General features: G+C 37.2%; 2 protein-coding genes across 2 annotated transcripts; one reads left to right on the top strand and one right to left on the bottom strand.

Moving 5' to 3' along the window:
• Positions 1-20,910: 20,910 nt before the first annotated feature.
• LOC143559299 (protein SPIRAL1-like 1) lies at positions 20,911-22,415 on the bottom strand. The gene is made up of 3 exons (XM_077047920.1): positions 22,378-22,415; positions 21,218-21,488; positions 20,911-21,125 (listed from the first exon to the last, which is right to left on the bottom strand). The coding sequence occupies exons 2-3, from the start codon at positions 21,482-21,484 to the stop codon at positions 21,045-21,047; spliced, it is 348 nt and encodes a 115-aa protein (XP_076904035.1). The 5' UTR covers positions 21,485-21,488; positions 22,378-22,415; the 3' UTR covers positions 20,911-21,044.
• Positions 22,416-23,757: 1,342 nt separating this feature from the next.
• On the top strand, positions 23,758-24,405 carry LOC143559298 (psbQ-like protein 3, chloroplastic). The gene has a single exon (XM_077047919.1). The coding sequence runs from the start codon at positions 23,848-23,850 to the stop codon at positions 24,394-24,396; it is 549 nt and encodes a 182-aa protein (XP_076904034.1). The 5' UTR covers positions 23,758-23,847; the 3' UTR covers positions 24,397-24,405.
• The last annotated feature ends 2,942 nt before the right edge of the window (positions 24,406-27,347 follow it).

Here is a 27,347-nt window from a genome sequence, read left to right as displayed (position 1 = left end):
TTGCAAAGGTACCACCACCGCCTCCTGAGAAGCTCCAGTGCTATAGGTGCAACAAAATGGGACACTGGAAGCGTAACTGTCCCGACTATCTTGCTGAGCTGAAAAGGCAGAGGACCAATGGTGAAAGCTCCTCTAAAGGTATTTCCATTTACGTTATTGAACTTTTCACTGTCTCTAGCAACACATGGGTATTTGACACCGGATGTGGTTATCACATCGTTAATGTCTTGTAGGAGAAAGAAAACTGGAAGAAGCTGAAACAAGGCAACATGGAACTCATCGTTGGTGATGGGAAGAAAGTCCCAGTTCTTGCAACTGGCACATATCGTTTTGCTTGTCCATCTGGCCTTGTAGTTACTTTGATAACTGTTTGTGTGCACCTGGTTTGACCAGAAACATTATTTCAGTTTCTTTACTATTTGAACAAGGATTTAAGTACGCTTTTAATGGTATTGCTATTTCTGCCTACTTGAATGATATCTTTTATTTTGAGGCTAAACCTCAAAATGGTATTTATGAGATTGATGTTCAAATTAACAATAATGTATATAATATTTCTAAACCTATCAGATCTGGCATCAATGATACATTTCTATGGCATTGCCGACTTGGCCACATAAGCAAGGCACGGGTTACGAGACTCCAATCCAAAGAGATTCTTGAATCCACAGGACCGGACTCTTTTGATGAATGCGAATCCGGCTTAGCTGGCAAACTCGCCAAAGACTCATTCACTCATAAGGATGAACGAGCAAATGATCTTCTAGGAATCATACATACTGATGTATGTGATCCCTTTAGAACTATGTCTAGAAATCATGAAAGATACTTCGTTTCGTTTATTGACGATTACAGTCAATATGCTTATGTGTATCTTATGAAACACAAACACGAAACTTTTGAAAAGTTCAAAGAGTTTCAAAACGAAGTGGAAAACCAACTCAGGAAAACTATTAAAATGCTTCGATCAGATCGAGGCGGAGAGTATCTCAGCTCAGAATTTATACATCATCTGAAAGAGCGTGGAATTGTTTCACAGCTCACTCCACCCGGCACACCCCAACACAATGGCGTGAGCAAGAGGAGAAATCGAACCCTTGCTAAACATGGTTCGATCGATGATGTGTAGAACTAACTTGCCTCACTCCTTTTGGAGCTTTTCCCTTATGACCGCCGCCCGCACTGTTAATCTGGCTCCAACTAAAAAGTTAACCAAAACCCCCATATGAGATATGGCATGGACGTAAACGTAAACCCAATTTGTCTTTCCTTAAAGTATGGGTATGTGATGCATATATCACCAGTGATTCTGATGATAAGTTCGATCCTCGTGGCATAAAAGTTGTTTTAGTCAGATACTATAACCAAGGCGGATAATATTTCTTCCATCCTGATATAAATAAGATTTCTATCAAAGGAAGGTCCACTTCCTCGAGAAGGAAATTCTTGATTGAGGAACTGGAAATAATATTGTTGATCTTGAAGAAATTCAAGAACCACAAACAACCGTTGAGGAAGTACGAACGTCTGATCAACAAGTTGTTGTTGCTGATACATTAGACATAAACACAAGCGTTTGCAGAAGTAATAGGACTCACGTACCAAATTCTAAATACCTATGGCATCTAGATGGTCTCGAAGTCCTCTTAGTAGCTGAGTCAGGCGACGAACCTGCTAATTACAAATCTGCTATCTTAGATCCGAAATCTGAGAAATGGCAAGATGCCATAAACGCCGAGATGCAATCTATGCGTGACGATCAAGTCTGGAACTTGGTTAAGCTACCCCTCGAATGTCAGGCAGTAGGGAGCAAGTGGATTTTCAAAATTAAAAGCAACATGCATAGAAATGTTTACACCTATAAAGCACTGCTAGTAGCAAAAAGCTTTACTCAAACTCAAGGTGTTGACTTTGGTGAAACCTTCTCGTCCATTGCTATGATCAAATCGATCAAGGTGTGCAAACTGAATAAGTCCATTTATGGACTCAAACAAGCATCTCGCAGTTGGAATCTTCATTTTGATGAGAAAATCGAAGAGTTTGGTTTTATCAAAAATGAAGATGAGCTTTGTGTTTACAGAAAGGCTAGTGGGAGCATTATATCATTTCTCATCCTGTATGTGGATGATATACTGATAATTGGAAACAACATTCCTATGCTTAAGGAAGTTAAGCACTAGCTGGGATCTTGTTTTGCAACGAAAGATCTTGGTGAAGCTGCTTATATTCTTGGAATAAAGCTCTACCGAGATAGGTCTAAACGGCTTCTAGGGCTGAGTCAAAGTACATACATAAACAAGGTAATGGCACTCTTCTCAATGGATAACTCTAAGAAAGGAGCTGTCCCCATGGCTAAAAGAACCGTGTTGAACAAATCGCAATCTCCGGCAACGGACATTGAAACTAAGCACATGCAAGCAATTCCATATGCTTCAGGATTGGTTCTATCATGTATGCTATGTTATGTACTAGATCTGACGTCTCGTATGCGTTGAGCATGACTAGTCATTTTTAGCAAAATCCTGGCATTGCCCATTGGACTGCAATAAAGAACATTCTTAGGTACCTGAAAAGGACCAAGGATATGTTTTTAGTATTTGGAGGAGTGGAAGAAGAGCTCACTGTAAGGTGTGACACTGATGCTAGCTTCCAAAATGACCGAGATGTTTCTCGCTCACAGTTTGCTTGGATGAAGAAATTAATAGCCCACCTCGACCTGGTTCCAAGTTTTTGGAAACTGATCGACGTAATCTGTGATAACACAGGAGCCATTGCTTAAGCCAAAGAGCTCAGATCTCATCACAGGGCCAAGCACATTCTAAGTAAGTTCCGCTATATACGGGATATACTGGAACACGGAGACATCATAATAAGCAAAGTAGACACATATCAAAACCTAGCTGACTCGTCCACTAAACCGATGACTCAGGATAATATAAATGTGTTCGGTTTTATTAAAACCTAGCTGACTCGTCCACTAAACCGATGACTCAGGATAATATAAGTAGACACATAAGCAAACTTCCCCCACTTCGTTTATTAGAGATGATCATCAAAGAGATGCTATCGGTCTTAAATTAGCTAGTAGTTTGTTTATGATTTAGTATTTAGATGTGTGAACATTTCAACAGTTATACTTTAAATTCTCTTTTGATTTAATGGTTAAATGCAAATGTTGAATAATATAAATGTGTTCGGTTTTAATACGTTTAATCCATGAATATTATATTCTAAATTATCCGTAGTCGGTCAGACTCGTGGGAACGACTCTGAATTAAGACTATTCGGACTTTGGACTCAAGGAGTTGACTTCCAAACTCACATACCTCATCATGAATGACGTTGGATGTAACTCGCATTAAATCATCTTCATGGATCTTAGTCCCTAAGATGTTTTGATATTGGTATACTCACCCTGTGTCTGAAGTGTATGCTGGGATCGTACATGACGATCCGATGGACCGACCTTCTGTCGAGAGCCCCCTCCTTCCTTAGAGCTTAAGGATTTACCTGCCCATCTGGAGTACGCGTTTTTGGACGAGGAGAGGAAGTTGCTGGTTATTGTCGCATCTGCTTTGACGGAGGTCGAGAGAGAGAGACTGTTGAGGGTGCTTCGAGAGCACAAGGAGGCCATTTCATGGAAGATTGTCGACATCAAGGGTATCAACCCTTCATTTTGCTCGCATAAAATCCTCATGGGGGATAATTATAGGACTGTCATTCAGCTGCAGCGGTGGCTCAATCCGAAGATGTAGGAGGTCGTGAAGAAAGAGATCATCAAACTCCTTGATGCGGGGATCATTTTCCCCATTTCTGATAGTTCGTGGGTTAGTCCAGTCCAAGTGGTTCCTAAAAAGGGTGGCATGACTGTCATCACCAATGAGAAGAACGAGCTCATTCCTACTAGGACTGTGACCGGTTGGAGAGTCTACATTGATTACCGCAGACTAAATGATACCAAGAGGAAAGACCACTTTCCTTTACCTTTCATTGATCAGATGTTGGAGCGTTTGGCAGGTCAGCAGTATTACTGCTTCTTAGATGGTTTCTCCAGGTACTTTCAGATTTCTATTGCTCCCGATGACCAGGAGAAAACCACGTTTACCTGCCCATACGGTATGTTTGCCTATCGAAGTATGCCGTTCGGATTGTGTAACGCTCCAGCCACATTTCAGAGGTGCATGGTGGCTATATTTCATGACATGATCGAGGACTCCAAGGAGGTTCATGGACAATTTTTTTGTGTTTGGGAGCTCTTTCGATCAGTGTCTCTCCAACCTTGAGAGGATGTTGGCCCGATGCGTTGACACCAACCTAGTTCTTAACTGGGAGAAGTGTCACTTTATGGTACGCGAGGGCATCGTTTTGGGGCATCGTATTTCGAGTGCGGGGATAAAGGTCAACCGAGCGAAGGTCGATACCATCTCTAATCTTCCCCCGCCCACTTCCGTGAGATCCATCCGGAGTTTTCTGGGTCATGCTGGGTTCTATCGCCGGTTCATTAAAGATTTTTCTAAGATTGCGAGACCCATGACCAAACTCTTGGAGAAGGATGCCCCATTTGTGTTTTCTGAGCAGTGTATCGAGACGTTTGATCTTTTAAAAGACAAACTCGTTAACGCCCCAATCATGATTTCTCCCGACTGGCCGCTTCCTTTTGAGTTGATGTGTGATGCGAGCGACTTCGCAGTCAGAGCGGTTCTTAGACAGCGGAAGGATAAACACTTCCATCCGATTTACTATGCGAGCCGGACCCTGAATGGTGCACAAGAGAGTTACACCACCACCGAGAAAGAGCTTTTAGCAGTGGTGTTTTCATTCGATAAATTCAGGTCCTATCTTCTTCTGTCCAAGACGATTGTGCACACGGATCATTCTGCTATTCGTTATCTCTTTAGCAAACAGGATGCTAAGCCACGTCTTATCCGTTGGATCCTTTTGCTTCAAGAGTTTGATATCGAAATCCGTGATAAAAAGGGGGTCGAGAATGTGGCGGCCGATCATCTTTCACGTCTTGAGGGAGCTGAGTTAGGAGAGCCGGGGGTCAGGATTAATGACCACTTTCCAACAGAGAGTCTTATGTTTGTTTCGGCTCAGGATGAGGGTTTCCCATGGTTCGCCGAATTCGTGAACTATCTTACGGACGGGTATTACCTGAAGATGTCTTACCAGCAAAAGAAGAAATTCTTTGCTGATGTTAAGTTTAACCTGTGAGACGACCCGTATCTTTTTCGTATAGGTGTTAACCAGTTGATCAGGAGGTGTGTTGACGTTAAGGAGGGATGGCAGATTCTGAGCCATTGCCATGTTGGACCGGCAGGAGGTCACCATGGTGCGAGTTTGACGGCAAAGAAGGTGTTTGATTGTGGATTTTATTGGCCTTCGATTTTTAAGGATGTGCACGCATTTGTGAAGAGTTGTGATCGTTGCCAGCGCGTCGGCAACATCTCGTCGCGAAATGAAATGCCCCAGAATGCTATTCAGGTTTGTGAGGTTTTCGATGTGTGGGGCATTGATTTCATGGGACCGTTTCCATCTTCGCGTGGGAACAAGTATATACTCGTGGCGGTTGATTATGTCTTGAAGTGGGTTGAGGCCAAGGCCTTACCCACTAATGATGCCCGAGTTGTACTCCGTTTTCTCAAGAGCCTTTTTGCTCGTTTTGGTGTCCCGAAGGCATTGATCAGTGATAGAGGAACTCACTTATGCAATGCGCAGATGGAGAAGGCGTTGCATCGCTATGGGGTCACCCATCGGCTTGCAACCGCCTACCATCCACAGAATAGTGGGCAGGTAGAAGGGAGTAACCGGGGGATCAAACGTATTCTTGAGAAAACGGTAGGTTCGAATCTTCAGGATTGGTCCGACAAGTTGGATGACGCGTTGTGGGCCTTTCGTACAGCCTACAAAACTCCGACCGGTTCCACACCGTTTCGGATGATTTATGGGAAGGCCTGCCACCTGCCTGTTGAGTTAGAGCACCATGCTTCTTGGGCCCTACAGAGGGTCAACTTTGATATGTCTGTCAGAGAGAGCACTCATTTCCACCAGTTGCACGAGTTAGAGGAGCTGAGAGATCACGCTTACGCGCAGTCATTTAGGTATAAGGAGCGGACGAAGGAACTGCACGATAGGAAGTTAAAGGGTAACAAACAGTTCAAGTGTGGGGATTTGGTTTTATTGTATAACTCCCGGTTGAGGTTATTCCTGGGAAAGTTGAGATCCCGATAGTCGGGACCGTTCACGGTCACTGAGGTCTTCCCGTACGGCACTGTTGAGATAAAGGATAAAGGCGGGAAGTTTAAGGTGAACGGTTACAGACTGAAGCACTACATAGGAGAGCCGGTGACTGATCAGACGATCGAGGTATTCTACCTTGACTCGCTCTATGAGACATAGACGTGATGGATGCACCACTCGGGAGACTGCCCGAGTTGTAGAGTTTGTATTTTTGTTATATGTTTGTGCTATCTGTTTTATTTGTTTTGTCTATTTCAGGATGTTCCAAGATGAAACCGCTCGTACTCAATCTCCATTCGAGTCGGTCGATTTAAGGGGTGTTCCATTATTAAAAAAATAAAAATTAATAAAAATTATAAAAACCAAAAACACAAAACTATGTTTATTTCTTTATGTTTTTGTTTTCCGTGTTGTACGCCGCTACATGCGAGCGAGTTTGAGTTCTGCAAGTTATATTATGCGCATGGTAGCTACGATGGCGTTGTGGAACAAGTTCTCCTGAGGTTGCGGCCGCAAATGAAATGCTATACGGTCGTTTGGATACTACTCAGCTATTGAGGATTCTTCACACAAACCAGGGGAGTAACCCGTTCTTTGTTTTAGTCTTGTATACTTTATTTTTATTTTCTGTTTTAATTTTATTTAATTTTATTTCTTTTCCTTATACTCATCGAGGACGATTTCGTTCTAAGTGTGGGGATGGGGTTTATTTTACTTAGTTGTAGGAAAAAAAACAAAAAATGAAAAATTTGAAAAATTTTGAAAAAAAATAGTCCCTTGAAAGTTGTTTTTTCTACGTTAAACAGGAGATGATATTATTACCGAGTAGTGGTTATTTTATAACTTCTTGGTGTTTTCAAAATATATATATATAATAAATAGGAACAGTGCCCATTAGACCCGCACGTAATGTATGGAAACCGAACGGTTTAGACTCAGTAATCGTGTGTCGGTAGGCTCAGCATTTGAGAATGAAAGGGCGGTTTGGTTGTTGACCTAATTGAACCTCTTAAATGGCCTGACTTTAGTGGGAAACATCTAAGGGGTTTTGTTTGTTTAACTAAGCTCGTGACAGGACTGGAATGAAAAGCCGGGTCATACTCAAGCCTCGAGTCACATGATCGTCTGTTTATATTAGCTGTTTTATCTTTTGTATTTGTTTATATTCAGGCAAAGCCATGTACTTTGAGTATTCAAAAAAAAATTACAAAAAGCCAAAAGGCAGAAAAAGAGAAAAAGAAAGAATGCATTTGTAATTGCGTGCACTTGAAAGAGAGCTAGAGTTTATAGTTTGTATTTGAGTCGAAATGTTTTAATCATGTGGCAATAGGTTTAAGTCAAGTTGGGGTGGCTCGGCCCGGTAAAACCATAATGGAATTGGTGAAGTGGCAGCAGGGCTTTTAGGTGTGGGTTCCACTTAGTCATACAAATTAATGAAATTGTCATGCCTTATTTGCCTCGGTAAGTATTAGGGGCATGGGTTTAAAGTGGACAGCAATACCGGCAATCGACCTGATCTAGCTTATTAGGTGAAAGTTGGAAGAGATAATTGGGTAACGGGTCACTTGTTCTGATACTTTAAAAAGAAAAAAAAATAAAATAATAATAATAATAAATAAATAAAACCAAGAGTTGTCGGTTGAACTCGGATATGATCCTGTGTAGTATTCTTTTTCAGGGACGAAAAAGTCTTAAGTGTGGGGATATTTGATGTGTTGTAAAACACACGTATTTTCCGCACCTTTTATCTACGTAATATATTATATTTTATGTGTTTTAACTCGTTTTATATAGGTTTTACATAAGTTTATTCATATTGTAGGTTATGGGTTACAAGGAAGAAGAAACCGAGCTTTTCGAGCATGTTAAGGGCCTTTTACGCATAGGATTTCAAGAAACAACTCAAGGCCCGGCCCGTATGCATCATGGAGGCCCAAATATTACATTACATTATAATATATATAAAAAAACCCTAGGGCTGGAAGAAGAGCTGCGATCGGCAGGTTCAAAGAAAAAGAAAAAAAAGTTTTTTGGAGCAAGGGTTTAGACTTGTGGCGGCTAGGGAAGGAAGAACAAGCAAGAACAAGCCTCGGTGGTCGTTTAACATCAGTTTCACAGCAGCAAGAGCAGCCGAAAACCAACACATATCCTTTCTTTAAACTATTGTTCATCAATATTTCTTATTCTTGTTGAATTGTTAACTAGTTTTGCAATTGCTTTAAGGATTGACTTGTTATTGATTAGTATTGATTGTTGGATGATTATTATGATGATTGGTATGAGTTTAATGATGATTTTGTTGAGTGTTTGCTGCTGTCCAAAAATTATGAGAGGCTAATCTTGTTAGTTCTACCTAGGAAAGATGAAAATTGTTAATGTTTGATGAGCTTGTTGTGTTGTTTGATTGATAGACCTTAATTGCTATTGTAAAGTTTGATTTAGACATGAAATAGGTTGTGTTTAGTGGCTGGAAATTATATCAATTTGTTGCATAAACCCCGTGTGTTGATAAATTAGTTTTGTATTGATTGATCGGTGCATTGTTTGATTCTAGACTTGGTGTTTAGGGTTTGTTTGCGGTAGGAACAACCGTAGGGTTTTGTTGCATGATTATTTGGTTAAAGTACAACGGTTATACACCTTCTTTGAGACCGAGAGGTGATAAGAAGTTAGGGTTGTCTCATTGCCTTTGCATGCTAGAATAAGGATTGCGCGAGAGCGAGTTCGTTTCTTGTCAGGTTTAGGTGTTTTGAGCGACTAGTTGATCTATTTTGGTTTAAGTTGAATTGTAGTATTCATTACCATTAGGGTCGAGTGTTTGTGAGACCGAGAGGTGATCCTTCATTAGAACACGTTAGCAATTGTTTCCTGGTTTGGTCGTTTTAGCCGATTTTGAGTAGTTTAGGCTTGTTGTGTGAGACCGAGAGGTAATCCAGTGAGCCCGAGCGATCCTTAGTCGTGTCATCTTTAGGGACCGGTGTCTTGATATTATTCAATCAATTAGCTTGTTAGGCCTACAATTTGATTCAGACCTAGGTAGACGTTTTTCTCCATTCTAAGTTAACACAGTTAGCTCCCCGTTAAGTTTTCTATTTTATGTAACTTTAGTCAGTCAGTTAGGTTAGTTCAGTTAAGTTAAAAGAAATCAAAAATCAATTAAATATTATTCTAAGGTAGGTCTTGTTTAGGGTTAGTAATCGTTAGCGTCTTACATGTCCACGTGTTCGATACTCGGACTTCCTAGGTCTATACTACTTGCGATCGGTACACTTGCCGGTTGTGTGTGGTTTTAGGATTTTCATTTTAATATTAAAGCTTAGTTGTGAGGGTCATTATTATAGGGTTATTAGACACACATCAAAAGTCAACGTGGCTGACCGAGTTTTGACCCGTAAGAGTTACACCTTGGGTAACGAGCATAAAATCCGTTTAAATTAGTTAACCGGTATTGATGATATTTAACGGGATTATTATTTATACTATATATAAATAATAATTTTAAAAGCTTATTTATTAGATAAATAAGATGGAGCGGCTTTTAAACGAGTTGGGCTTTGGGACTAGGTTATGCTTAATTATTGATAATTACTATTATCAATATAATCTTCTATTTATATATATATATTAGTATAACCTAGATAGATGCATGCACAGCAACAAAAGGTGCAGCCGTGAGATTGGTTTTGGTTTTTCACAGCATCGATCAAGCAAGAAACGGAATTGCTGTGCATCGCTCGCGACCGTTTCAAGCCACCAGCCACCATCGTACGACACGCGCAGCTCGCGCTGTCCTTCGCTGTTGCTGCTGACTCGCTATCGCAGCTCACGCGCCACTCGTTTCGTCACCTGGCGTCGCTCGTTAACTCTCGGTGTCTCGACCGGTTATTTATTAACCAAGGTACAATTAAATATATATTGTTGGTTTGTATATTTATATTTAAGTTGGTTGTTATTATTACTGTGCTCGTATGGTTTTGTAACCGGATCCTGTCGGGTATAGTTTCGGTGCTGACTACTCGTTTATATTCCGCTGCGCATTTATTAATTAATGAGATAAATTATTATTTGTCACTTTTATTAAACCGGGTTTAATAATAAATTTTTGACTGATCATCACCGAAACCCAACAGTTTCAACCTCCATTCATGTGGGGGATTGTTGGAAGATTGGTATAAGTATGTGTGAATGATGTCTCAAAAATTGAAGTGGTAAAACCTTGTCCCACATCGGTTGGGGAACAAAGTGAAAAATGGTTTATAAGGTGCTATCTTTACTACTCATTTGAAGTTTTTTGATGTGCTTTACTACAACTCCTACCCGCGCATAGGGGGGTGCAAAATTGGGTTTCTGGACTAAAATCTATCGAATTCTTGCGTGCGCGTACGTCCCGCGGACACGAATGCAGCTCCGAAAACCAAGCCCGTGTGAGGTAATTTTTTGCATTTGTTTTTTAGAATTCAAAATCATAACTGTTGGTCAATGGTTATTAATAATCGTTATTCTGCTGTTGATTATTATTATTATTATTATTATTATTATTATTATTATTATTATTTCCAGTTTCATATACTGTTGCACTAGTGACCGTTGTTCAGAATTATTACACTTTAATGGTCATTATTCAGTTTGAATACTGTTATGGTTTTGTGACTATAAACCAGGCCATATGCAACAGTTCTAGACACACCAAAAACAGACACAACACTCTCTTCTCTACAGCATTATTTGATTTCGTTTCAGGCAAGTCGTCAAGTCCGGCAGCACGCTACGGCTGTTTTCAAACCGACGTTACCTGCAAACAGACCGCGAATCTATTTAAGGGAATTGTGTTAAAGACAAGCCCGGTTCACCGTTAACGTCTATTATTTCTATTTTATTGTTTCAGGTTCTAATACAGTATTACCAACAGTAAGTGCATGTAGTGAGTGATTATAATCATACTGAGTAGGCTTATAACATAATAGGGAATTCCCTAACCCTAGGAACTGGCTATCCTTCATTTGCGGTCGACGTTCCGGCAAAGTGTATAGGTTGACAACTGAATGTTTCGTTCTGGTCTCATCTTATAGCACCTAAGGAGCTAATGAAGCTGTCTCAATTCCTCGGCAATCGCACAAAAAATCGACTTACGTGATTTCCTACTTGATCAATGTCAATCACAACTGAAGATTGTAATCATATCCTAAAAGGCCCTATTCTATAAAGCATATGTATTTACTAGGACCGTTATACAAGAAATTGGTTCCGGTTGTTTTGGTGCCTAAAGCAAGCAAGAAGCATCTAGTTTGATCGATGATGCAACAATTAAAGTCGCAGACATAAAAGACATTTCTTGACGATACACAACAATGATGTAGACACCCTAATTTTATTCATGCAATATTTATGCTAGATGTAGTTTTCTATAATATAGTCAAAGTAAAAAAAAATGATATACTATCATGTAATCATATAAGTTATATGACTAAGTGTGTGATAATCTAAAACATGAGAAAGTCCAGAAAATGAAATACTACCTAGATTTTCTCTAGATACTATGATCATGTTAAGAAAAATGAAAGGTGTATGTTTGATAAGGTACATAAAATGCATGACTATTGACATCACTTGTCGAAAGTACATAGTACTCCATGCGCTCATTATTTTATACTTTTCCAACGTTATGGGGTGTACGATTGTTTACTCACATAAAAAAGAGGAAAAAAGTATACAAATAATATGAATATTTAACAATATTCAAATTTTAAATTATTAATGCAACCTCAAATGTTTTAAACAAAGAGATTTTTTTTAAATTTTGAAAAATATAAAATTATGTTACACGAATTCTAAAAGTAAAAAAGAAATGAATATATAGTCTAAACGATAAGAAGTTTAGAATCTCAATTTTATAAATTTGAGAAAAAAATCTTTTTATATATAACATTTGTTGTTTTATCACAAGTATTTTCATATGTAAAATCCAAAAATTTGTAAATGATAACAATAAGGATTTTTATTATAAGGTGTGTTGTTTTTAATGATCCCAACTATTGCCTTTTGATCACTGCTAGTCCCAACTAATGATATGGCTACTAATGGTCCCAACTTTTAAAGTATTTGTTTCTAACAATCCGCGCTAAAGAATCCTAACGTCGTTAGTTTCGGGTCGTCGGAAAAACAGTTTTGGCCAGAAAACTCAATTTTTTTCCCGAAAACTCAACATTTTCGTCCCAAACATCTTGGTAACTTCGTATTGGACCTTTAGGAACCCTTTTCTAGTAAAAGCCCCAATTATTCAGGTCGCCGGAAACCTTAAAACCATCGTCGGAATAGGTTGATGGTGCTCAAGTGGTGGTAGTTGGTTAGTGGTGAGTCAATTGACGGTGGTTTGCGGTGTTTTCCGGCAACAAATTTGAATTTTCCGGCCAAAAACGTTTTCCGGACGACCTGAAACTAATGGCGTTAGGATTCTGTTAGTCGCGGACCATTAGGAACAAATACTTTAAAAGTTTGGACCATTAGTAGCCAATTTATTAGTTGGGACCAGCAGTGATCAAAAGACAATAGTTAGGACCATTAAAAACCAATATACCTTATTATAATTATAAGGAGTTATTATTTATTTATAAATAATAAGTTATGGATATGGGCTTGAGAAAAGAGTATGGGTTTAAGGGTTAATGGACTTGACATATAAATATGCCAGCTTAACTCTGCCCCCCCCCCCTCCCCAAGGGTTAGGTAATCGGTATATAATTTTTCTTGCTCTGGTTCAGCTATTTCGTTAGGTCAAATCGGGTTGGGTCATATAGAAAAACGAGATCATCAATCAAAATATTATACGACAAAAAAAGTAAGCGAAACCTCATTAGAAATGCGTAATTAAAATACAATATATCTAAAGTTCTTATTTGTGTGTTTCATGTTTTGAACTTTAATCAAAATATCATCTAGTTTAACATTCATAAGCAAATCTTTTTCAATAAAAAAAACATCATTTAAGTTCTCACCACTTATCCGATTACGGTTGCGACGCGTAATACGAGAGCTAACTTTAATAAACGATACATCAGTGCAGATGAAGTTGACGAGCAAAACAATGTGTATAGAAAACTGAAACATTTTATTTTAAGACAAAATCTACTAATCCCTTGAACTCGCTCTACATATTATGTGCGCCATCAAAATTTTTTTTTTTAATTTGGTTAAATATGGATTGGGTTTGGACTTTGGGCCACAAATTTAAAAATTGGGTATAGATTGGTTGAGACATTTGGAATTAAATATGTATTAAAAGTGTTTTTATTAAACTCAAGTTTAATCGGATAAATTATTTATACACATTTATATAGTTATAATTGTAAATAGATATATAAATTTATTTTTATTATTGCCGGTTTCAAATTTTGTAAGGCCCCGAACCCCGGGAACCCCACAGTTGGTAATCATACAAAACACTTAAGAAAATAATTAAACTTGAAACCGGTTTCTTCCATTAAAACAAAAATCTCAGAGTATAATTCAGCGGAAAACATAAATAATAAAATAAGTTCCCAAAACCCGGGAATTTTGCCCAAAATCAACATAGTTATCTTTAAATAAAAACTTTTAATAATAAATGTTTAATAGTAAAACTTCGGTTCCCGTATGCCCTTCACCATCCAAGTAGCTTCGTGCACGTTCAAGCGATAAGGCATCCTCTTTCTAACCTGAAACTCACACTAACATGCACACAAAGTCAGCTTGAGCTGAGTGAGTTCAAGTTTTAAGTAAATAACATCAGTAGTAATAGTTAAGATAGTCAAACCAAAAGTTTTAAAAAGTAAAAGGGTACATCCATCAAATCCTCATTACCGAGAACTAAACATCCTCATACATACATATACAAAATGTATATGTAAACATCCTTTCAACTACATCTATATATATCACAGTATATATATATATATATATATATATATATATATATATATATATAACATCCACTTATAACATCAGGGTCGAGCAAACATACAACCCAAACACGTAACATCAGTGCATGCAAACACAAAGTAGGCATACACAACATCAGTAGTCGAAACGACTACAATATCGCCAGATATAGGCCAAGCAATAATGTATATACATACATATATATTTAATATCCCAAGGCCTACCATACGCTAGCAAGCCTATAAAAATCGTTTAAAACATTTAATCCAGTAGGAAAACACTTAGGTATGCATGCTAGCCCAAAAGTTAAAAGAGTTAAAAAGGGGCATCATGAACTCACCTGAAATCAAACGAACACCTGCAACGAGCTAGGAAATTCCTAAGTACACGATCACAAGCAAGGGCCTGTAAATTATACACAACACATTACTAGATTGGACCGTAAGAACACTCTTGCCTAATGGGCCGTTCAAGCGCAACACTCTGGCCCAAGGCCCAACAACTTGGCCCAAGGCCCAACCCTTGGCCCGAGGCCCAACAACTTAGCCCAAGGCCCAACATTTGGCCCAAGGCCCAACACTTATCAAATCGAGTCGAATACGCGCGTAATAAACCATAAAACAATTAGTTAAACGAATTAGCCCCGAATGGACCAAATTCCATTTTAAACCTTTTCATTCATCAAGATTATGTCACCCGAGTTGATAGGGTTGACGGTTCCTTTTTACAACTCTTACTTTAACGTTTAAATGAAAATTCGCGCACCGCCGACTCGATTGACGAAGCACTGACCACGACAGCCCCGAGCATCAAAAAATTAATTTTTCCACAGCCCTTAAACCCTCCCTAGGGCTGTACAAACTGATTCGGTCGGTCACCCGATCAATTAACGCATCAAACTCAACAATTTGCAATTCTACACCCGCTAAACCCTAGTTTTCGAACTAAAATCGATAGACCGACCTAAACACCCCTATTGGCCATGGAATTATAATATGATTTACATGTCATACCTAGCAGGATGTTGATGCAAAAACCTCACTCGAAACAGCCCCGGAAAAGCTCAATTGGGCAGCCACCCGGTTAGCCTACAACACGACGTTTTTCGATCAATACACGAAATATGAGGACCAATTAACGTGAAAAAGACTTGGGGAATCGTAGTACATACCTTGAATTGAAGTTCTAAGGCTTAGAATTGGCTGCAAAAAAAGAAAATCGTGGGTCTTGGCTCCCTTCTTCCTGCCGATCGCAGCTATGGAGGGGGGCTAGGGTTAGTTTTTGTTATAACATAAGATATTACACTTTAGTCCCTCCAGATTGAAGTGTAAGGCAAAATGGAAGGAATAGTTAGGTTCTTTAACGTACCGGGATTACGTAAAGGCTTCCGAGAAACATCGGTTAAGTCCCGAGAGTTATACATACTCTACAAGCTTTAATTCTTGAAACCGGAATTAACGGGTGTTACAAATTTTCATGGGGATCGTTATAGAATTCTACAGTGGTCGTTCTGTCGTCCTTAAATTCCATAAGGGTCGGTGTTCAATTTTCACAGGGGTCGGTTTGGATTATAACACATATATACTACTAAAAAAATTTCACAGGGGTCGGCCGGCACTCCTAAACGATACATAGGTCTGCTAATGCCTTAAAACAGACGCACTCCTACTCTTTTAATATTTTGGATTCAAGAACAAAGTAATTTAGCTCGTTTTGTGTTATCTACATCAAGAACAAGGAATCTTTAAGGATCTAAGCTCGTTTAATATTCAAGATTTAACCCGGTTCTATACGAGGTACGTTTTAGTAAAAATAATTCGTTAAATGAGCTCGCTTGAAGATAAAACCTGGCATGCTAATAGATCCGGTTTAGTAGATTTGGAAAGTTAAAAACTTGTCAACAAAAAGCCTTAAAAAATTAGGGCCTACACAAAAAAAGAAGGAAAAAAACACTTGGTTGGTCCAAAGTCCAAACTCAGCATGTTAGAGCATTCCCAATCTTTCCAATCTCAAAATCCAAAATTACATTAAACATACTATATTTTCTCTCTCATTCTTAATTAAATAATACTTTTTATACATTTACCATTACCTTTTTTCTCTCATTCACTCGTAACCACTCTCAAAATATATTAAAAAATTTATATAATAAAAATCACTGCATTTTCTCTCATCCACTCACAACACTTTAAACAACTCCTTATATAATAAAAACTTCGCTCACTAAATTTGATAAATAGATTGTGAATGGTCTTAGCACGTTGAGTTATGTATCATTGGAAACGGAAATTAAGGAAATTGGTAGAAGACATGGAATTGCCTTGTAGTGAAAGTCTTGAAACTTATTTTCTGATTGAGATGAGTGTGCGGTATTCAAATGGACCAAATACCCTCATAAACTAATAATAATGATAACATGCGGATGGGAGGCAGGGCCCTCACAAAGCAACAGTCATGCGAATGGTCTTAACTCTTAAGTGCACCCGCAATCCAGGATCTGCGGACGGATTTAGTGGGCCTAATTGGCAAATGGGCCTATATAATAAACATAGATCGGGCAGATTAAAAGCCCAAGAGCCTAGAATGTAAAATGTAAATTAGGTCAAGTTAATTAAATTATGCGAGTGGGCTAGCACACAAGTTGCGAATGCGAGTAGGCTAGGCCGGACTTGCGAATGCGATTGGGTTGGGTCCAGCTTGCAAGTACGAGTATGGACCTGCTCACGACAAGTTCCAGGAGGTCCTGCTCAATCTCCACACCTTCCTGGAAAGCTCATTGTTCCTCAATGACAAGCTCCCGAAGGTCCTGCACAAGAGCCTCCACATGTTCCTAGAACGTTCATCAGCCCTCATTGTGAAGTTTCGTCAGCTCCCATTTTGTGTCAGTAGTTAGTTACCAAGAGTGTTCTTAAAGTTGCAGCAACTTGTGTTTGTGATCATTTTCGAAAGAAACATCTTTCTTTATTTCAAGCTCAATATCTACACCATCATTAATTTAACTAATTAATCCAATTGCACTAATTAACCAACTAACAAAACATAAAATTTCGTACTTTCAAGTAAATTGTAAAAAGACTATTATGCTCCTAAGGCAATCACATTAATAGTAATAACAGTAAAATCACCTGAACATGAAGCCAGAAATGGCCAAGCAAGGGTCAAAACTATTATTAAAAGGGATAACTATAAGCTCTAGCGGCACCTCAACAACTTTCTCTAGAGGAGGCCATCGGTTCGAGTCTCGTACGTGACAAAATGCCATGTGTGAGCTAAGGGTTTTACGTCCACTTTTGATATTCGAGCGGTGGGTTTCTCCTGTAATTGGTGACGGGCGGCGCCACTAGCGTAGTATGTGATCGCGGGCGTGGGTGGCATGTCGTCATTGAATGTATCCCGATATTGTTAAAAAAACATATAATAAATTTATGGTGAAGTAAGGGTAAATGATTTTTAATTAAATAATAATTATAGTAAACAATTAAGAAAATGGTCAAAATAAAAATAAAAAATATATAATATTAGTGAAAAATCTCATGAAAGCGGTTTCTCTATGTGAGTCGACATGCTTTATTATTTCACTAGGATAGTGGCCCGTGTTATACACGGATGGAAAAAATTTCAAACGTCATATATATATATATATAGCTATCATAAGAATTCTTCACATTGTTTTCAGCAAAACCACAAGATGTAGACAAAAAAAATATATAAACGGTGTGAATGAGAAACTGTATAAATATACAAATCATTGAATTGCTAAAATAATAGGCATACTAAAAAAGGTAGCAAAAATTAGTTATAAATAATTAATTGTAGTCAAAATCGGTTTTTAAATTATTTGAAAGGAAATAGTTGGTTATGATTATAGAAAACATTAATTAGTGAGGTTATGATTCTAGAAAATATTAATTAGTGAATTATGTGACAATTCTAGAGATGGAAACCTTGTAAGCTTATGTGGGCGTCCTATTTGAAGGCCATGTGGATATCTTGTTTTGCTTTAATAGCATACTAAGAAGATTAGCATTAGGATTAAAATTAACTGATTAATTATGTGGAAATTATAAGTATGGAAAGTGGATGACATGGAACATTAGGTGGACACCCTAGAAGAAGGACAAGTGGACAAATTGGTTTTCCTTTAATATATTAGTTAGATTAGATGTAATAAAGTCAAAATAAATGTTAAGACGTGTCTTGACAACCAACATGTATTTATTCCTTTTGCTTTTGACACTTTTGGTTTCCTCGGTCTGAAGCTGTGGAGTTACTTACCCGTGTTCAGCGGATTTGCATAGTAATGTTATGACTTGAAGATCAGCAAATGCAGTTTTTAAAAGATTGGGTTTTGTAATTCAAAAAGAGGTAGCGGCGCAGCTTGTTGTCCGCTTGCCTTCTGCATCGATGTAATCTAAACATTGAAATTTTTTATATTTAGGTTGGTCAAAAAAAATGTTAAGTTATGAATTCATAACTTTAAATGTTAAGTTTGACCAATGTTTGTGTTATATATTGGTGTAAATTAGGATATAGCCCGTGTGATACACGGGTGGTTAAAAACATAAAATAAAAAAGTTAAATTTAATAATATACATAATAACATATCTTATAGATACATAAGATGTAAATAATTTCATAAAACACATAGATTAGTAAAAATAATTTGTATTTTATAAGAAATTAAAATGGAAGTTTGTTAATCTATACCAATTAAGAAAATGAGGAGGCTAACATCACTTCATCCTAGTTGAGTTGGTAAGCCACAAACATTTTAAAATCAATGTATTGGGTTCAATTCCCACCAACAATATGGAGGGTCTAATTGAATGTCATGTGGACAAAATGGTTTTGCTTTAATATATTAGTTAGATGATAATTAGCATTAGGATTAAAATTAATTTGATTAATTATGTGTAAATTTTTAGCATGGAAAGTGGATGACATGGAACATTATGTGGACGCCCTAGGAGAAGGACAAGTGGACAAATTGGTTTTGCTTTAATATATTAGTTAGATTGTCATAGTTGTATAGTCGTTGGTGCCGGTCTGCGTCGAACCACATACCGCTCCACTCTCAACTAGTCATTCATATCATATAAAGCACAACGACTATACAACTATGACAATCTAACCTCTAGGGTAGGTCTCATTCGGCATGAGACCTACCCTAGAGGTTAGGGGAGACTTAGGCGCGTGGTATCCAATGTCTTGTTGATTTGTATGTAGAGTGATAAATGAACCGAACATATGGTGAACCGTTTGGTGAGAAGTTTATTTATGTTCATCCATTTAATAAATGAACGAGCATGAACAAAACTGAGTTCTGTTCGGTAAGCTTAACGAACGAACACAAACAGAGGTCGCGTTCGTGAACATTCGGTAATTGTTTGTTTACATCCGTTTACGTGCGTCCGGTTAGGTTTGTTTATGTCCGTCTTGTTAGGTTTATGTAATATGTTTTAATGTTAATATTTTTATTTATTTGTTTGGCATGTAAACTGTATGTTTCAATTACTATGTAAACTGTAAAGTTTTTTTTGTTTTTCTTTTGGATGTAATTCGGGATTTGTAGCTGAATTTGTGTGGATTTACGATTCTTACTCTTGAATTAATATGCAATCCTTTATGTTCGTTTGTCAATTAGTGGTGTTTTTATTCGTTTGCCCATTAGGGTCGTTTATGTTTATTTGTATATTAAGGTCCGTTATCGATAGTTAACGCCCAGTTGCGTCCGATAGTTTAACTTAGTGTTCGTTTGCGTTCGTTTACAAAATTAAGGAACATACACGAATGAATGTAAACAAACACAATTCCTTAATGGACGTACACAAACTTGAATTTACGTTTGTCAGAGTGTCCGTCAACCGTCCGCTTGTCTGACAAAAGATTAATGGAGAAACAAGAACAAGGTCTCGACAGCCTTGCTTTTATGTTTGGCTAAGCTTGTCCACAAATTGAGCTTTCTTGATGCAAGCTAAAACTTGATAAATAAAAAAATTATTATTTGTAAAGTTAGTTTTTATTAAAACTGTTTGTTGCATAATTCTAACTATATACTTTTGTTGCACCTTACAACATTTAATATAAATATTAGATGATTCACTTGTATCATATAATAAATACACCATTAAATTTTCATCTTGCATTCATGAATAAGTTTAACTAACAATACATGATTTGTCTTCTCTTATCTATATGTATCATTATGTTAAATATCATTTTGACACTTATATCGTTATATAATAAGCTTTTGTTCAACCTTCCCATCTATCAGAACAATGGCAAGTTTGTTCAGATCCATCCCTTTTGCTAGTTTTATAGACATCGGAAAGTCAATCTTCGTCAAACAGCCCGCCTCTTGATATAAAGACTAGAAATGATACATGCAGTATGCTAGAAAAATGCAGGTTTCATGATCTAGCATTAAAGCATTATAAGTCATAAGAGGGTCATGTCCGGAGTCGTTCCTCAACGATAAAGTTCCAGGAGGTCCAGCTCAATCTCCACGCCTTCCTTGAAAGCTCATGGTTCCAGGAGGTACTGCTCAATCACCTCCACACGTTCTTGGAAAGCTTGTCATTCCTCAATGACAAGCTCATGAAGGTCCTGCTAAAGCACCTCCACACGTTCTTGAAAAGCTCATTGTTTCTAAACGACAAGCACCCTTTTTATTTCTTATATTTTGAAATGCAGAAAGTTTTAGATTTTGATTGTGAAAATCATGAACAAATTGACTACATTTAAATCATAAGAACATGACTGCAATGGTTGATAAAATATATTACAAATGTGAAGTCAACAAGTACCAAGAAATGGAAAGTAGAATTTGTTTAAACCATTACTAGGGTCTACATTGACATCAAGCATCACTTGTTGGCATACATAGTGTATCACTTGCTACCATCACCAAACAGGTAACCCAAAGACGAGCCACCACCTGGTGCCGCATGAACCTTGGTCGAGGGTCGATCCTGTACGCATAACAATCACCAGTGTAAAACATTAAAACCACCACCAAAACACACATAACATAAAGTCATAAACGGACAACAATTTAGCATACCGTGAGGAAGTTGCCAGTATTCTGACCCTCGGCTCGGAAATAGTTGTTGGTCTGAGTCCCTTGGATCCCAGCAGGAATCTGTTTTGTAACATCTGGCTGGGGGACAGTGGCTGTTGGCTTAGGAGGTGGCTCACTGGAGGCCGGCTTTAGTAGAGATGGAGCTGCAGCCGCCACCTCTGTCCTGCCTGTGGTGGGCTTTGGCTCACCACTTCCAAACAGATAGTCAAGTGAACTTTGTCCACCACCACTACTAACTCCACGCCCCATTACTCTGCTTATACATCCACCAACAAAAAAATCAACATACGTGTTCCCAAGTTTTTATAATGAGACTCGGGAAAGATTTAAAAAACTTAACAAAGGAAATGAGAAGAAAGTAAACAATTTATGTGTTAAAAATCCTTTCCTTCAAATCTCTCCAATTTAGAAGGATTTGCTTTCCTTCCATTTTTCTCCTTTAAAAAAACTATGAAACACAATTTTTCCTAACATACTTCCAAATCTTTTCTTTTCTCCCGTTAAATGAGACTCGGGAAGCCAGACCACATATTATTTGTTTACATATAGGTTTTTCACCTACAGTCTTTTATTTTTTGACCCAAATTGGGATTTTAAATAATAATAAAAAGTAGTTTTTACGTCAAGACAAAAGGCAAACGGGGTAACAAGTTGCGTCGCTAGCCCTTTCTAAAAAAAGCTCACGGCTTGTAGCTCGATCGATTAAAGCTCAAATAAATCTAGCTAAGAAAACTTAATTTGAAATGACCTGCGAGCTGGCTCATTTTTGTAACTGAGCTCGAGCTCTTGGCTCGCTTTAAGCTCAAGCTCGAGCTCGAACCCAAGTTGACTCTACTCATTTACAACCCTAATCACCAATAACATAATCTCTATATCCATCCTTTATTCATGTTCAATCCACCATCTATCTAATAATTAAGTTACATCATATATGCTTCAAAAACAAGCTAACACAATACTCTCTTAAATTTTCTTCATAATCAACTAATTTAAACATCATTATTATATTTATCCAAGATCTTAACAAATATTCACAAAATTAAAAGCAACATACACCAACATTTCCTCAAACACTACACCAAATTACAGATCCGTACGGATTTGAAACATTACATGAATCCAAACATAAAGCAAGTACTTACCCAAGTGGGTTTTGAATCAGATCTAGATGGAAGCCAAGATAGAGGAACACAACAACCAACTGCTGTCTGTCGGTGTATATATTGTGACTTTAACCGCTTGAATTTTAAACCGGACCACCCGGATTTGTTTATTTATTAGTCGGGTTTTTCTTTATGACAGAGAAGAACTATTTAAACCAGATTAGTGTACTGTTTCTTATGCATGGTGTACAATCATTTAAGGCGTTAAGTGTTTTCAGCTTGATGGTTTCTGTTTTGGAAAAAGTATGTATACCTTTGGTATGTTTACACTGAAGACCCTAAACTTTGTTCTAATTACTTAATATCTCTTTTTAATTCTATCGTTTTGATGTCTATACATTGTTGTTGTATCTCGTAAGTTATACGTATATTCGCCCGTGCTTATAAACGTTGGGGAACTGTTTAGACAAGATACTTCGTTTGTTTCCAACTTGAGTATTGGATCGTACACCTCACCCGTTTGACCATGAGCGTTGTGTCGTCGGTGGTTTAAGTTTAAATAATCGTTACACGAATGTTAAGTTTTCTAATTACTGTCGTGATACCAACTTCAATTTGAATGAATTTGTTTTCTTCTTTGGATTCTTTCTTCCACATTATCACTATACATGTACACACCTGTTAATGATTTGGGGACGACACAAGATGTGCTACGTGAATTTCTATTTGGATGGCCAGATTTCTGCACAAGGTGCAATTTTGTTAATAGAATCAAATAACTTTTATTTTGTTCAGTTATATTATATCTAATAAATTTTTTTCCAGTTTATAGAAATATCAAATAACATATAATTTCTTGTGTAAAAGTTAGAATATAAATATATTCAAACAAAACAGAAAATAAAACACAATATTGCTATAGAAAAGTAATAAATAATTAATCAAATAAAGTGTTATAGTTAATTTGAAAAGTAATAAATAATTTTTCAAATAAAGTGTTATAGTTAATTTGACAATAAAATTGATTAAATTTTGAAAAGGATAACATAACATTTGTTCAATTGACATTATGTTCCCAAACATTAAAGAATATATGACCCAAAATAGTATCATCAAATCAGTATTTGATGGAAGAAATAAACAAAATGTTTTAAATCTTATTATTTTATTAATAATAATAATAATAATAATAATAATAATAATAATGATAATCAAACAACTATATAATGTATACCCTTCACATTCTCATCACAGTGATCACATGCAATGTTTTGGCCCATGGTCCCAACGATATAATGTACAAAAACAAAGGTGTCAATATCATCATACATGTAAAGTAGAGCCTGTATTTTAATTTCTTTCTCATATTCAAACAATTTATTATATAATTTTAATCATAAATTTATTATTATCTTAACTTCTAAATACGATAAACCATCTATATCCTCTTCTCTTTTCCCTTCACAAACACCCTCTCAAAGCCACTTACCGAAACCGAATCAAACCCACATGAGCGCGACGAGCACTAACGTGTTGACATGCTCGTATGCAAAATACCCGAATGAAAACCGCATGAAACAAACCAAACTGAAGTCCAAACACACTCACATCACAAGAAGAAAAGCATCATCATTATTCCTCCTCCTCATATGTTCTCCAATTCCATTCCATGTCCAACCGGCATGTGCAACCGAATCCTCATTTCTAGATATGTTTAGAATGACCGTGCCCGACCAAACGGTGGAAGAAGCCGAGAATGGAATCAGGGAACATGCAATGAGTTTGGTACAAGTGAAAAAGCTGTTGGAATTGGAATCATGGAAAGAGGCTCAAAAGGAATTGAGGAAGAGTGCTTCTTACTTGAAACAAGACATATATACCATAATTCAAGGGAAGCCTGGAATGGAAAGAGCTCAACTCCGGAATCTGTATTCCAAACTTTTCAATGGCGTTACAGGATTGGATTATGCAGCAAGGGATAAAGATGTGCCACGTGTGTGGAGTTTGTATGAGGATATTGTTGTCACACTTGATGATATTTTATCTAGAGTTTTATGAAATTTAATTGTAGTTGTTTCAAATGTGGGAGATTAACGTTACCTATATAATTCCCATCTTGGCTTACCGGAAGGCAGCATCAAAAAACAATTTTTAACTTAAAAGTAAAAGAAAAGGCATGAAATTTGATTTAAATGAACCAATTTTATGTTATTAAAGGTGCAACATACCCTAAACTTGGGCCAGGTATACCCTGGCATAGTGACGGATACACAAAACCTTACTAGGGGACAGCATATGGGTTGTCTACGTAAATAATAGGCCGTGTAGAAAAACTAAATGATAATAAAATATATATATTAAACCGTTCTCGTCAGCACTGGCGGAGCCAAAATTATTTTCTATGGGTTCGGGATTTTTCGATGCTTGATTTCTTTTCCGGTGTCGAAGTTTCAGGCCTGAATGAATGGGTCGGGTCGATCATTCGGTCATGCTATAAAATGTAATATCACTATCATGATAAAAGTATATCATTAACATTCAATAAAATACAAAATCATATTAAAATAACAAGATATTACATGTTATAATTGTTCTCTACGCGTTTCATGTCATGAAGACGATATCTTTAATTGCAACTTTGAAAAAAAACTCATTTTCAATATAATAAATACAAGCATCATTCATATAATCGTCACCCAAATGATTACGCAAATCCGTCTTCACATACTTCAACGAAGAAAAACATTTCTCAAAGGATAAACCAACGTATATTGGTTGTTGACGATGGTTGAAACCTTGAGGCGAACTGCCAAAGGCGATGAGACAATTGTCGTCTGGTCGAAAGAAGCTGGTCAGCTGCCGAGGCGATGGCCAATGCTTTTGTTTGTTTTTTATTTAGGTATTATGTTCAAGGTTACAAAAGTCGCTAGGCGGACCCTAGACATTCGACTGGGGAGTTGGGTTACTCGGAGTATTCGGGGAATACTCGGAGAGTACTTGGACATGGTAAATATAAAGAAAATTAATTTTTGGATATTATATATATGCTAAATATCATAAATTTACTAATATTTATAAACAAAATATGTGAATATCAATTTATATAAGTGAAATACAATTTAAAATAACAAATATTTTAAAAATTGTTAGTTATTAAGTAAAAAAATGATATTTATTCTTTAATATTAAAGAAATACGCGTTATGTTTTATTTTTTTAAGTCAAAATCAGCCCAAGTTCACCGACCAGATGCAATTCTGGCTGAGTTTGACAATTTTAATCGATTCTTAGTAACTAGGCAGAATTAAAGAAACTCCTCTCGACAACATACCTTGTAGCGAGTACTTGGGGAGTAATCGGTCTTGAAAACCTACTTTTACAACATTGATTATGTTTAAGAATGCTAATTAGGTTGGGCTTATTGACCCATTGTATGAGTAATTCTAAGCTTTTTAATAAAGGGATATTGGCTTTTAATACTCCCAACTTTCATCGTTGCCTTATAACATTCCCAACTTTCGATTTATTATCCATCCCAACTTTCGCTCTATTTGTTTTTTGTCACTTCTTCACTAACGGACGACTAACACCGTTAGTGGAATCCCCATTTTTGGCGAAGCAGATGACCGGAAACAAAGAAGCGGGAGGTGGCGCGACTAGGGTTTCTAGAGAATCCCGAATTTCCAGCGAAGTAGACGATCGGAAACAGATAAAAGGTAGGCCACACGGCTAGGTTTCCTCCGTAGTCGGCGACCTATGATTCAGGGTGGTTCAAATATATACCAAAGGCGGCTGCAGCAATTCCAAGGTCTGATTGACACAAAGAATGGACCAATAGATAAGATGCAAGGGCGTACCAACGTTTGTGAAGTGCATCCGGCAATCTGGTATGATTTCTGACAGGATTTCACTAATGACGTTAGTTGTTCGTTAGTGATGGAGTGACTAAAAGAATAGAGCGAAAGTTGAGAGTGATGGGTAAAAAATCGAAAGTTAGGAGTGTTATCAGCCAACGGGTATAAGTTGAGAGTTTTAAAAATCAATATTCCTTTAATAAACTATATATGGGTTATTAGTGACCCATATATAATGTTTGTTAATAATTTTTATAGCTTTTTTAAACGCTTTTAATATTTTATAAAAAGAATATTCATTACTAAAAATATAACTAAATTTTTCATAATTAGTGGCTTCGAATATATTTAAAACGAAGTTGGGTTCGCTCTTTAGAAAACAATAGGTTCGCTCATTAATTTGACACTATAGGGTATATATAAAACTGAAAAATGTCCGGGTTCGGCCGAAGCTGGTGTTAATAATGTGGCTCTGCCACTGCCCGTCAGTCATTGATAAAACTTGAACACCCGCAAACTAACCAAGACATAACAAAAAGAAAAAAGAAACTTCTATCAAAACAAAAAACCAACGTGATAATAATGATCAGACAAGGATTCTGACCAACCTATGAAAAACCGATGACTAAAGGTGGTTCGACACGTTGTCACATTCCTGTAGAACTTGAGTCGTCGGGAAAAGAATTAGGTGATGCGTGTGGGCACATGGCTTGACGAAACGATGGTTGTTTTCGATCAGCGGTTGCAATGCTAGCGGCGGTGAGACATAAGGATTGCACAAGAAAATTTGGTTGAAAGCCTTGGCTCTATAGTACTCTATACCATAAAAGTGGTTATGGTAACAGTGATTCAATCATCTATTCCGTAAGGGTAAACCCGTAATAGATTACAGCTACAGAGAGCCCGTTGGGCTTGGCCTAGCTCATACATATTCACAAACATAAAATACAAATGTTAATCCATCCCATGAGAATTCATCAATAACTGATAAATACTATACTAGCTAGCTGAAATGCAAACAATAAACAAACCCTTTTACTCCAAAATCAAACATTGCTTGTCGACAAGAATCGATCAATTTAACATAGTTACGAAACAAATATAACCACAAAAACAAGGAGTCGGGCTCATGATGCTGAAAAATACTTGAACTTAC

Source organism: Bidens hawaiensis, unplaced genomic scaffold (assembly GCF_021521415.1).
Source record: "Bidens hawaiensis isolate Kalapana, Puna unplaced genomic scaffold, B.hawaiensis_p1.1 tig00019804_1, whole genome shotgun sequence".
Taxonomy (NCBI): domain Eukaryota; kingdom Viridiplantae; phylum Streptophyta; class Magnoliopsida; order Asterales; family Asteraceae; genus Bidens; species Bidens hawaiensis.
Note: the sequence above shows the minus strand (reverse complement) of the source record. Positions and strands in the feature narration are given on the sequence as shown.